General features: G+C 32.6%; 1 protein-coding gene across 1 annotated transcript; it reads left to right on the forward strand.

Moving 5' to 3' along the window:
• Nucleotides 1–3,493: 3,493 nt before the first annotated feature.
• On the forward strand, nt 3,494–8,024 carry LOC149247205 (importin subunit alpha-1b-like). The gene is made up of 5 exons (XM_089443586.1): nt 3,494–3,610; nt 5,783–5,875; nt 7,272–7,403; nt 7,506–7,633; nt 7,727–8,024. Exons 1-5 carry the CDS (start codon nt 3,494–3,496, stop codon nt 8,022–8,024), a joined length of 768 nt encoding a protein of 255 aa, XP_089299712.1.
• Nucleotides 8,025–11,744: the final 3,720 nt, after the last annotated feature.

The raw sequence follows: 11,744 nt of genomic DNA on the forward strand, positions 1-11,744 counted from the left end.
TCTCAAAACATCCATCTTCGAATTTCACTCTTCCGTGTCCAGTTGCTTCAACTACAAAATTGTCCCCAATGAGAATATGAGGTCTCTAGTATCCATGTAGAGAAGGAAACTATTCCTTTGAAGAATCCATATGATGAACAGCTCCTGAATTGATGATCCATTCTTGCAGTGTAAAATGAAGGGAAATCAAAGTGTGGCCATTACCCCTTGTTTCTAATGGTTTTTCCTCCATCTTCTTCTTGGAAATTTCTGGAATGTGATGACCAACATTATTCTACTGAAAAGTCTTTGCCATCAAATAAATATTCTTCTGCATGTAAGAGGATTTAGGAAGATAACATCTGTTACAATAAGGACACTGGGAGTTTCCTTTATTTCCCTTCTTACCCTTGGAGTTGGAAGAGTCATCTAGAGGTTTTGGATTTCCTCCCTTTCTTGGATCTCGATCTCTTGCCTTTCCTTTGCCTTTGGATCATTGATTTGGTTTCGAGTTGCACTTTCCTTTTTCATGCATGGAAAGTGCATGTGCATTTGAAGACTTTAATGAACCCATCTTGATGAGCTTATCATGCTCATGAATAAGAGACTCAATAAATGCATCAAGTTTGGGCATTTTCCATTTATCTCCAACTGAAAGTCTAATTGTATGAAATATAGAAACAAAAAGAAGATATTTAGGACCTAATTTTGAGAAAATAGAAAGGGTTAATTGACCTTCTTGTTTGTATTTATCGATCCTACAATCGTGCAATTGAAGAAGCAATTATTTTAATCTCGTAAATAAAGCATTAATGTTCCCAAAGTTGTTTGGATCTAAGGAATTTAGCTCATTTTCGAGAATATGAGCCTGCATCTTATCTTGCTTTCCAAATAAATTCTCCAAGGCTTTCCATATTTGATTCAGAATGGTGCATGTGTCTACATAGAAATTCAATGTTGGAGATATGGTCAACAATAGAATACCAAAATCCTTGTCCATCTTGTTGAAGTATTTTTATTTTTCAATGGCAAAATTTGGTTCAACTTCCATATCCATAACTATATGATACAATCATTTTCCTTTGAGATGAATCATAATCTTTGGCTTCCATTGGAAGTAGTTATATGGAGTGAGAATAGTGGAAGATGGGAACTCCATTCTTTCACCTTTCAGTTGTAGCAACAATTGCAACAATTTTCTAATATTCTGATTTGCAAATCAAATCTCCCAAGAATTATCATTGTTTAATCCTCAAACTTACAAAAGATAGTTCATGCACCTTCTGCAGACCCTGTAGCTTTGATACCATGTAAATTTATTAGAGCATAGATAAGTATTTGGCTAAAGAATAATTACACAAACTTGCAAGAATTGAAAAAGAAAATAGGAATAGAGAATGAATTCAATTACTCAATATTGATTTGAGAATCAATATATAAAGCAACTAAGTTAAGCTTAGTTGTACATGTAATAACTAAGGCTAATTAAAGCTAACTAAAGCTAGGTGAGCTCCATGTTATGTTAATGTGCACATGCACCCATGAAGGCTCTAGAGTTAACATAGGAAAGTTAAGTGCACACCATATGTAAGAACTAGATTTAAGTAATGCTAACTAAGTGCACACCATATGTAAGAACTAGATTTAACTAACGCTAACTAAGTGCACATCACACGCAAGCACTAGAGTTAACTGAAGTTAATTAAAGTTAACTAGGTGCATGTACACGAACATTCATTAATATTTTAAAGCATCATCTTGTTGGGAAGATCTCTCAATATTCGATGACATAAAAGGTGTGACATAAAAGGTTTTTTCACAAAGTTTGTGATCCTCATGAAATATTTGTACCTTATTTTGATATTTTATTTACTGTAATTAAAAGGAGAAAAAAAGTAAACAACACAATATTATAATTTATTTATTATATAATTATCATTTTAAAAAATAAAAATAAAATATCAATTATTCAATATTGAAATAATATTATAATTTAATAAATTAATATAAATCCATTTTAAATTTTAATGTAAAATAATCAACAAATATTTAGAGATATAACCTTTTTTAATCAAATTTGTGTACTTCAAAATATATTTTAGGCAAAGAGACTATTCTAGAACTCACTCTGGGGAAATCTCTAATTTCTTCCATGTTAAAGAAGCTACATATATCTTTTTAAAAATAAAAATAAAATATTCAATGTATATATAAAAACATATCACTTTCACTTTGTGATATCTATATTTGATATGTATTAATTAAAAAAAAAATGAGTATGGGTCATAAATAAAATATTTTAATATCTATATTAAGTGATGAACAAAATATATAATTCATTTTAATTTTTAATAAATATGTGAATATATAATTCTGTGTGTGTGTGTGATAGCAAGAATGGAGTCATATGGTGACTACCAAACTAAGTGATGATGGCAATGAAAATTGAAGCTAGGGAAAACAATGGCTGGATCTTAACAGGCCACTTATTGAGTCACCAAATAACCCAATTGAAGTATGTATGGTTGTCAATTATATACTTCCAAACATGTAATGAATTTTGAGGCAATATGTAGCCCTTTAAAACAATCAACATAAGAAATTAGACATAGATATGTGAAGAAGAAAAAAAAAAAATGTAAAAATTCTTGACTACGCATAGAATTAATAAAATTTATACTTACTCAGGTTAAGAAAAAAAAAATATCAATTTTTAAAAGTATTTCTAAATGGAATACTTCTAAGTGAAACCTAAGTCATAATTATATTTCAAAATAGAAAATTATGTAATCCATAATAATTTTTCTAGAAACTTAATAAATCCAAAATTAAAGATAAATTTATAGTTGTATACCTTTATTCTTAATAAAATGATTTACAATAATATATCTCTATTCTGAAATTGATCTTATTACTTAATAAATCCAAAATTTAAATATATCTAAACCAAATTATTTAAACTTTAAAATAATTTAATATCAAACACCTTATACTAAATACGATAAAAAAATATACATTAATTTTCAAAAACGTGTTTAAACATAGTTTATAATTATATTACAAAATAAAAAAATTGCATAATCCATGATACCAAACATATTTGAGCCCTCCAAAAACTTAATAAATTCAAAATTGAAATAATTTAATATCAAACACATCATACTAAATATAGTAAAAAAATATACATTAATTTTCAGAAACACGTTTAAACATAATTTATAATTATATTACAAAATAAAAAATTGAATAATCCATGATACCAAACAGATTTGAGCCCTCCGAAAACTTATAAATTCAAAATTGAAATAATTTAATATCAAACACATCATACTGAATACAGAAAAATATATATTAATTTTCAAAAACACATTTAAACATAATTGATAATATGTCACAAAATAAAAAATTGCATTATCCATGATACCAAATAGATTTGAGCCCTCCCAAAACTTAATAAATTCAAAATTGAAAGAATTTAATATCAATGGTCCTCATGGGAGAAAGAACTGCATGGATGGCGATGGGGCTGCATGCAAACAGTGGCCAGAGGATGTTCCCACCCATGGATTTCCCTTGTTCGCTGGCGAATGTGATGACGACGTTGTTGGGAATTGCAAGCGGTGGCAGGATGGTGCCCGACAGTGACAGGAGCCTGAAACAACCCACCCTGTGGCCTTGAGAATGCAGACCCCACAATTTCTGCGGGTGAGATTCATCACTCTCTCCAACACTTTGCACCCATCGGGAATCTCAATTGTGAAGGGTTGCACAGAGTTGGGCATGACAAAAGTTATGACATTCCACGGTGGCAGTGGCTTCGGTTTATTTTTAGATCTGGGGGGTCGACCTCTGGGTTTGGTATGAGGGCTTTCTGATCTATTGACCCTTCTTCACTTCGTGTGTCGTTGTTTTCCCTGGTTTCGCCGGCTGAGCTTAATTCATCGAAGCCCACGCTGCCCACAGCTGACCCTTCTTCACTTCGTGTGTCGTTGTTTTCCCTGCTTCACGCGACTGAGCTTAATTCATCAAAGCCCACACTTCCCGCTGTGACTGAGCTTAATTCATCAGAGCCCACACCGTGGCTCTCAGCGAAAGCAACTAGTGTGTCATCTATGCTTCTTAGGGGTAAGTCTATTAGTTCACCAAAAATCCCATTGTAGCTTTCAACAAAAGCCGTTAGAGCTTGATGATCTGATGCAGCCATTTATGTAATGAAGTAATTGCGCCTAGTCTAGCTGCCTAGACTTATATAGTCTTACGCCAAATTGAACCAAAAAACTTAAACCACAACCACAAGATTCCTGAAATTTGTTTTAGGTTGAATGGGAGTAGCTCTACTTGTGCTAGTAGAAGATATATTATTTATATAGTCTGGGATCCTTAAATTGGAAATAAAATTATTTACTTTAGAAAATTTCAATTTTAAAATATTTTGGAATATGATAGATACAAGTAACAGTTTTTTAAATAAAATTTTAAAATAATTTTCAAATTCTCTATTTAAATAAATTTCTCCATCCCAAATTTATTTTTAGACATTCTGCTAAAATCTTAGATGAACGACCCAAACAACGTGCAACGCATGATAGGTAAACCGGGGTTGAGAAGATTGGGACTGGGATTGAGTAGCGGTATGATGAGGTGTGCCATCAAGATTGACTCATGTTTATCAATTTAATTTAATTTAGATAAAAATACTCTCCACCATTTAAATAAAGTTGCAATTTTCTAAAGCAAGGTACCTTTTATAGCAAGTCATATGCGTATGTGGAGATTAATATACTTAACATGCACCATAACTAGCATTTGCACCAGATGTTGCAAAGGAAACACCGTAGTAGTAAAGAGTAACATTAATTTGTTACTCTTTTATGATAAGAGTGAAAATTATTTCCTTTTGATCATGTAAGTATGTATGAGAGAAAAAGTTTTGTTGTATTGTTCTCAAGGTTTTATGGTTGTTGATTGTAAAGCAATTCATACTTTTCAATTTTTGATGACTGACATATACTTCACAGTATTTGCAATTCAACATATTTACCACAACATTTTAAGTATAAACCACAACACTACAAAAAAATCCATAACAATGACCAACGTTAAGGTTTAGGAGGAAGACCAAGTAAACTCAATACTGTTTGTATATGTGAGAGAAGAGTCTGCCCCATGCTGGTGAAGAACTCTGAAAGTAGTGCAACTTCAGACTGATCAGCCTTCAATACATTTAACAGTTAAACCTTTAAAAAAAACACATTTAACCATTAAACTTAAAAAAAAAAAAACCAATCAAATAGTGTTCTATGGTAAAGTTTGAACAACAATGTTTGCTTGCTTATGCTATTTTTCATTTTTATGTTGGATATGGTGTGCAGATGTAAATAACTTCCAGTTATCTTTTTGGTTAAGTTGTAGTCCATGAGTGTTGAACTTACATTACAAATCTAAGATTTTCAGAATATTCTGACAAATCCAAGTCAAAATATTCCTAGAATTTTACGCCTTAAAAATCATTCGTTATCACAGTGCATAACTAGCAGGAAATGTTAATGGAAGTAAGCTGATATGATCTCGTACTAAATAGCTTTGACTTATTCCGCACCCAATTAAAATGATTTTTAACTTTTACTAAAGGAATTTAAGCCCAAATTTCGACATTAAGATATGTTTGACTTATTTGACTTATTCCGCACCCAATTAAAATGATTTTTAACTTTTACTAAAGGAATTTAAGCCCAGATTTTGACATTAATCCACCATATTTTATTATGGATTGATGATGTGTTCATCCTTTATGATGTTACAGGATCTTTTGGCTGCGCAAAGAAGTGATGCAGTAAGAAGCATGGTGTACGAAGCTAGCCAGAGAGTTCGAGATCCTGTCCATGGTTGTGCAAGAGTAATTAATGATCTCCACAAAAAACTGGCAGAGCTGCAAGCACATTTGGATTCCACCCAGGAACAACTTGCTAACATTAGTATGCAACATGTTAATGTTAAGCCTGGTTACAAACTACCATGAAACTTTGGTGCCACAATTTTACGATTCATTATTGCAGGAGAGTGAAGACATTTGCACAATCCAGAATGAATAAGATGACGGCATTGATCGCTAACATTAGTATCCAACATGCTAATGTTAAGCCTGGTTACAAACTACCATGAAACTTTGGTGCCACAATTTTACGATTTGTTACTGCAGCAAAGTGAAGACATTTGCACAATCGAGAATGAATAATATGATGGCATTGATCGTATACAGCTATGGGAGACACTCTGGCCATAAACACAAGAAATATTATGATGTTTTTCTATGTTCCTTCTTTAATTCTAACCTTGTTATAAGTATGTCAAGTATGTAAAAGCTATATCTCTTCCATTCAATACGGTTATGTTTCAGCTATAGTCAGTTGTAGTTCCACATTGTAACATTGATTTTATCCAACACGGTTATGTTTCCACTACAGTCGGCTGCAGTTCGACATTGTAACATTGATTCTATCCGACATAGACATTTGCCCAAAGTTGGTGGAACTTTTATCATGAGTACCATAATCATTAGTGATTTCATTTTTATATAATGTTTTAGTAGTTAAATAGTTAAAGGTTTGTTTTTATTCAAACGAGGAATCTCATACGGTGTTGGTGTCTGATCTGATATTAGCAAAAATAGTAATAATTACTATTAGTAGATTTTTTTTGGGTTCCAAACATGGAAGTGTTGATTGTAACCTTACTATATTCTTATTGTTATTAAAAAAATTATTTCCATTTGCTCCTAAATGAACGACAATGAATTGTTTGATTTTCAGGCATCATTCATCATTTGTTGTTATTCCAACTTTAGAAACAGTGGGTAATATTGTCACTGGTGATGATGTGCAAACTCTCGTCTTACTCCACACATTCTTCATTCTACTTCTAAACAATTTACATAATACATTTATTTACTATATTCATATTGTTATTAAAAAAATTATTTCCATTTGCTCCTAAATGAGCGAAAATGAATTGTTTGTTTTTCAGGCATCATTAATCATTTGTTGTTATTCCAACTTTAGAAACAATGGGTAATATTGTCACTGGTGATGATGTGCAAACTCACGTCTTACTCCACATATTCTTCATTCTACTTCTAAACAATTTACATAATACATTTATTTGTTATATTGTATATATTGACATCTGATTTAATAGTCGATACAAGAATCCACCATGCAGAGAGTCTGCAAGTTCAAACACAGGTGAAATTACTTTAGTGTTTATCTTTTTATTGTACATTTTGTCATGTGCAGGTTGTTATTGTAAATCACGCACTTCCTCGCATTTTGCACCTTTTAACAACCAAAGAGACAAAGAAAACCATAGTGAAAGAAGCGTGCTGGATAATCTCCAAGATTACTGTTGGGACCAAAGAGAAAATTCAGGTGGGAATGGCTGAGTGTTTATATTGTTACTTGCTACCAGTGTCATATTTTGTAAGACGTAACTTCAGCTTTCTGATTTAATATACTCCATTTTCATTGCAGGCTGTGATCAATGCCCAAATATTTCCCCCACTTTTATCCCTGCTAGCAAATGCAGAATTCAGTATAAAGAAAGAGACAACATGGGCAGTTTCAAATGCAACATCCAGTGGAAGTGATGACCAGATAAAGTATGAAGCTTCCCTTTCTTTGAATTCTTGATTTTATACATTCATTCTTTTGATGATGTTAGGTTGATGACATGATTTCTTCTTCTTTTATAGATACCTTGTTAATCAAGGTTGCACACAACCACTTTGTGATCTTCTACAGTGCTCCGATCTAAGGACTATAACGGTCTGCCTTGAAGGTCTAGAAAACATATTGAGACTTGGCGAGGCTGAAAAAAATGCAGGCATCACAGATATTAATGTATATGTGGGCCTAATTGAAGATGCTGATGGCTTGGATAAGATTGAGGGCTTGCTGTCTTATCAAAACACACAGGTCTACGAAACAGCACTTATGATCCTTGAGAATTATTTTGCCGAGGAAGATGAGTATGTATTTCCAACATCTTGAGACTGCTTTTGGTTCTTCTTACAATAAGCAGCCAGGATATCCACCTAGTGGTTTTAATTTCATGTAGAAAGAGGGCTAATCCCCTTGTATATTGTATTTAATATGTGTATATCGAAATAAACTTTGGTGCCACAATTTTACGATTCGTCACTGCAGGAGAGTGAAGACACTTACACAATCCCGAATGAATTAGATGATGGCATTGATCCTATGCAGCTATGGGAGACACTCTGGCCATAAACACAAGAAATATTATGATGTTTTTCTCTGTTCCTTCTTTAATTTTGTCCTTGTTATAAGTATGTCAAGTATGTAAAAGCTATATCTCTTCCATTCAATATGGCTAGGTTTCCACTACAATCAACTGCAGTTCCACATTGTAACTCTTATTCTATCTGAGTTTCTGTGCCAGAAGTTTTACTAGAATTAAATTTATCTAAATATATATTGCAAGACATGAATACATTGCATATGCACTCTGGACATTACAGGAATGCATTTTAAGTATAAAGCACAACACTACAAACAAGAAAAGCCATAAAAACCATCAAAGTTAAGGTTTAGGAGGAAGAGCAGGTAAAACCATCAAAGTTAAGGTTTAGGAGGAAGAGCAGGTAAATTCAATATTGTTCATATCTGTGAGAGAAGAGTCTAGCCCATGCTGGTGAAGAAAGCTGAAAGTAGTGCAACTTCGGGCTGATCAACCTTCACTAAATTTAACAGAAACCTATTTCCGACTAATAAGATTTCAATACATTTAACAAAAACCTTTAAAAAAACAAGTCAAATACAGTTCTGTGGCAAGGTTTGAACTCACCAGAAGCAATGTTGGCAGAAACATGGAGCACTGTGCCACCGGCTCTGTAGGATACATAGCAAAAAGAGCCTCCATGTAACTGTATCAATCTTGGTCGCGCAATTGCTGGGGAGTTATTAACAGTGTGGAGTATCAATATTCCTTGCGCAATTGTTGGGGAGTTAGTAACCGCGTGGAGGTATCCATCTTCGCTGTATAGTCACTTGGAGTTACTAACTATTTTTAGTTATTAATCTTATGATAGAAGATGGTTCTATCGTCTAACATAAATAATCAATGGTACAATGGTACATAATTGTACACTGTAGTATCTAGGGATGTTGATTTCAGAGAAAACTCATTAAGGTGTAATAATTATATAATATTAATAATAAAGTGATATATATTATGGTTTTCTTTTTATTTTCGTTGTAAATCTTTATAGTTTTGGGATGTATCATCCTTTATTAATTTTTTTTATTATTATTTGTTTTATTATTATTTAATATTATTGGATAACAATACTAATGGTTTATAGTGATTTTTTTATTATATTTAAGTTTTCATTATTTAAATGGTTTTTTAAATATTTTATTATTATTTATTTAGATATATATATATATATATATGAAACAACTTCAGCTGAATTTTACTCCGGTGATACCAATTTTCAAATACAAGCGCGTGAGCGATACCATTGAATGGTCGTCTGAGTTGTACGTGTCTCTTCTCTTTCAAGTTTATTTTTTTCAACCATTTATTTATATTTTGTAAAGTAAGTTTTTTTTAAATATATTTTATATAAATTCAAACTTTCAGTCTTATTTTTGTTATTTAATTTTCTTTTTAATTTATATATTTCTTATATTTTATAAGTTTAAAAATATTTTATATTTAATTTTAATAAATTATTTTCAAAGGAAAATATAAATAAATTAAATAATATAAAAGATAAAATAAGAAATTCTTTAAAATTACTTAAAATTTTATGGAATATAACTTATATCACATGGACACTTTGTGAGGAGAACAATATCATTAGCATAGAGAAGAAGGATGACGACTAGCCCAGCGAAGATCGTGCGAGCACATCCCGCTTTCTCTAATTTAACCTTTGAGCTTGTCAATGTAAATGCCAAATAAGGTAGGGGAGAGGGGGAAACCTTGTTTAACTCTAATATTACACTTAATATCTTTCGATCACCCCTCATTTCTTTTTAGCTTGGCAATTACATTCTCGTATAATCTAATAGTGGCAGCTCTCAACTCAAAAGAAACCTTAGCTCTTCTAATCTACTCCAAAGGTTGTTTCTAGGAACCATATCGAAAGCCTTTCTAAAGTCCACAAAGCAACAAAAGAGATTGGATTTATCATTACGACATTCCTCCACAATGATTCTAATCGTAATGAGGTGATCTGTTGTTGAGTGATGCCTTCTAAAACCCGCTTGGCCTTTAGCCCGCTTATCTTCACTTTCAAGCCATATGCTCAACTTGTTTTCCAAAATACTACCATATAACTTAGCTAAGAGAGGGTTGATCATAATTGTCCGATAATTAGAGGGGTTATTTGTATCCCCATTTTTAGAAACAGGGATAATGAGGCTCTTAGTCCATAACTTAGGGAACCCTTGCTTGACTGCTTGATTGAAAAGCTTGTGGATGTGGGGGATGAGGACAAGGCCTCCAATTTTTAAGATTTCTGCTTGGTAACCTTCAATATCCTTAGCTTTCCCATTAACCAAGCATTTAACCCCAAAATCAATGTCTTCTAGAGAGAAGACTTCTTTCATTGTGGCAGTGTTTCAAAGTTATTCATGATATTTGGAGATTCTTAGAGCTTTTAAGATAGGAATTCCAATCGTGTAAAGAAATTTTATTATTATCTTTAGATTTCCTAGTCAGGATCTACCTCCAAAATTTTTTATGAGCTACCTTAGAGAGGTGTAAGAGATTCTCTTGTCTTTTACGAATATAATGCCTCTTTTTCTTTTAGTTAGGGCTTTGTATATTTTTATCTAGTCAATTTTAAGAGATTCAACAACAACTTCCTTAATAGTTGGGCTAGTCATCATTCTTGTTCTCTATGCTGATGATATTGTTCTCCTCACAAGGTGTCCATCTGATCTTCCAAAAGGTAACAGAAGCTACAAAGGAAGGAAAATGGGAGATAATCAGAAATAGAAAAGCCTTTTCTCGAGATAGAAACCAAAAACATAGTACAAAATAGCAATTCAACATGCTCTGGATTCTTTCTTGGAACTGTTGGGGCTTTCCATGGAACAAAGGCCCTAAGCTAAGCTAGATCTCAAATGATTTTGATATTATTTTTCTTGTTGAAACTTGGTAGCACGAAGAATCTAAGGTCCCTAACATAAATGGCTTTACGCTATGTTCTACCTGGAGCAAGTGATCCTCTCGTAGAGGCATTGGGGGAATAGCTTGTTACATTAAAAAGAACATCCCCCCCCATGCTAGGATTTATAAAAACGACCCTTACAACCAATATAGTTGGATAGAGATCATTGACATTAATAATAAAAAGACCTACATAGAAATATGTTATTTCCCCCCATCAATTCTAACTTCTATAAGAAGAAGAATCTAGATAAAAAACAATCCTTACATTGGTTTGGAGAATGATATTTCTAGCCTAAGGAATTAAGGTAATATCCTTTTAATAAGTGACTTTAATGCTCAAACTTCAAGCAAACAAGTTATTATTCTAAGAAATCATTCAAACCCTAATCCTCTTTGGTTGGACGAAGACCCTACTCTGGCTAGTAGGTACAAAAGAAGCTCTGAAGGCCTCAGGGAGAATCTGTTTGGGTCGGAGCTAGTCAAGCTTTGTAGTGCTCAGGATTTCATAAATTGCAATGGTCTAAAGAAGTGGCCCAATTCTATCCAGATGACCTGCATCCATG

The sequence above is a fragment of the Pinus tabuliformis genome, chromosome 7, assembly GCF_031772625.1.
Source record: "Pinus tabuliformis cultivar Carrire ecotype Pingquan chromosome 7, CPIR1, whole genome shotgun sequence".
In the NCBI taxonomy this organism is placed as follows: Eukaryota; Viridiplantae; Streptophyta; class Pinopsida; order Pinales; family Pinaceae; genus Pinus; species Pinus tabuliformis.

Excerpts from the sequence above, each read along its gene's own strand:
- LOC149247205 (XM_089443586.1), top strand. The coding sequence starts at position 3,494 with ATGGCGATGGGGCTGCATGCAAACAGTGGCCAGAGGATGTTCCCACCC. Across the intron at positions 5,876-7,271 it reads CTGTCCATGGTTGTGCAAGA|GTTGTTATTGTAAATCACGC; the intron begins GTAATTAATGAT and ends TGTCATGTGCAG. Across the intron at positions 7,634-7,726 it reads GGAAGTGATGACCAGATAAA|ATACCTTGTTAATCAAGGTT; the intron begins GTATGAAGCTTC and ends CTTCTTTTATAG.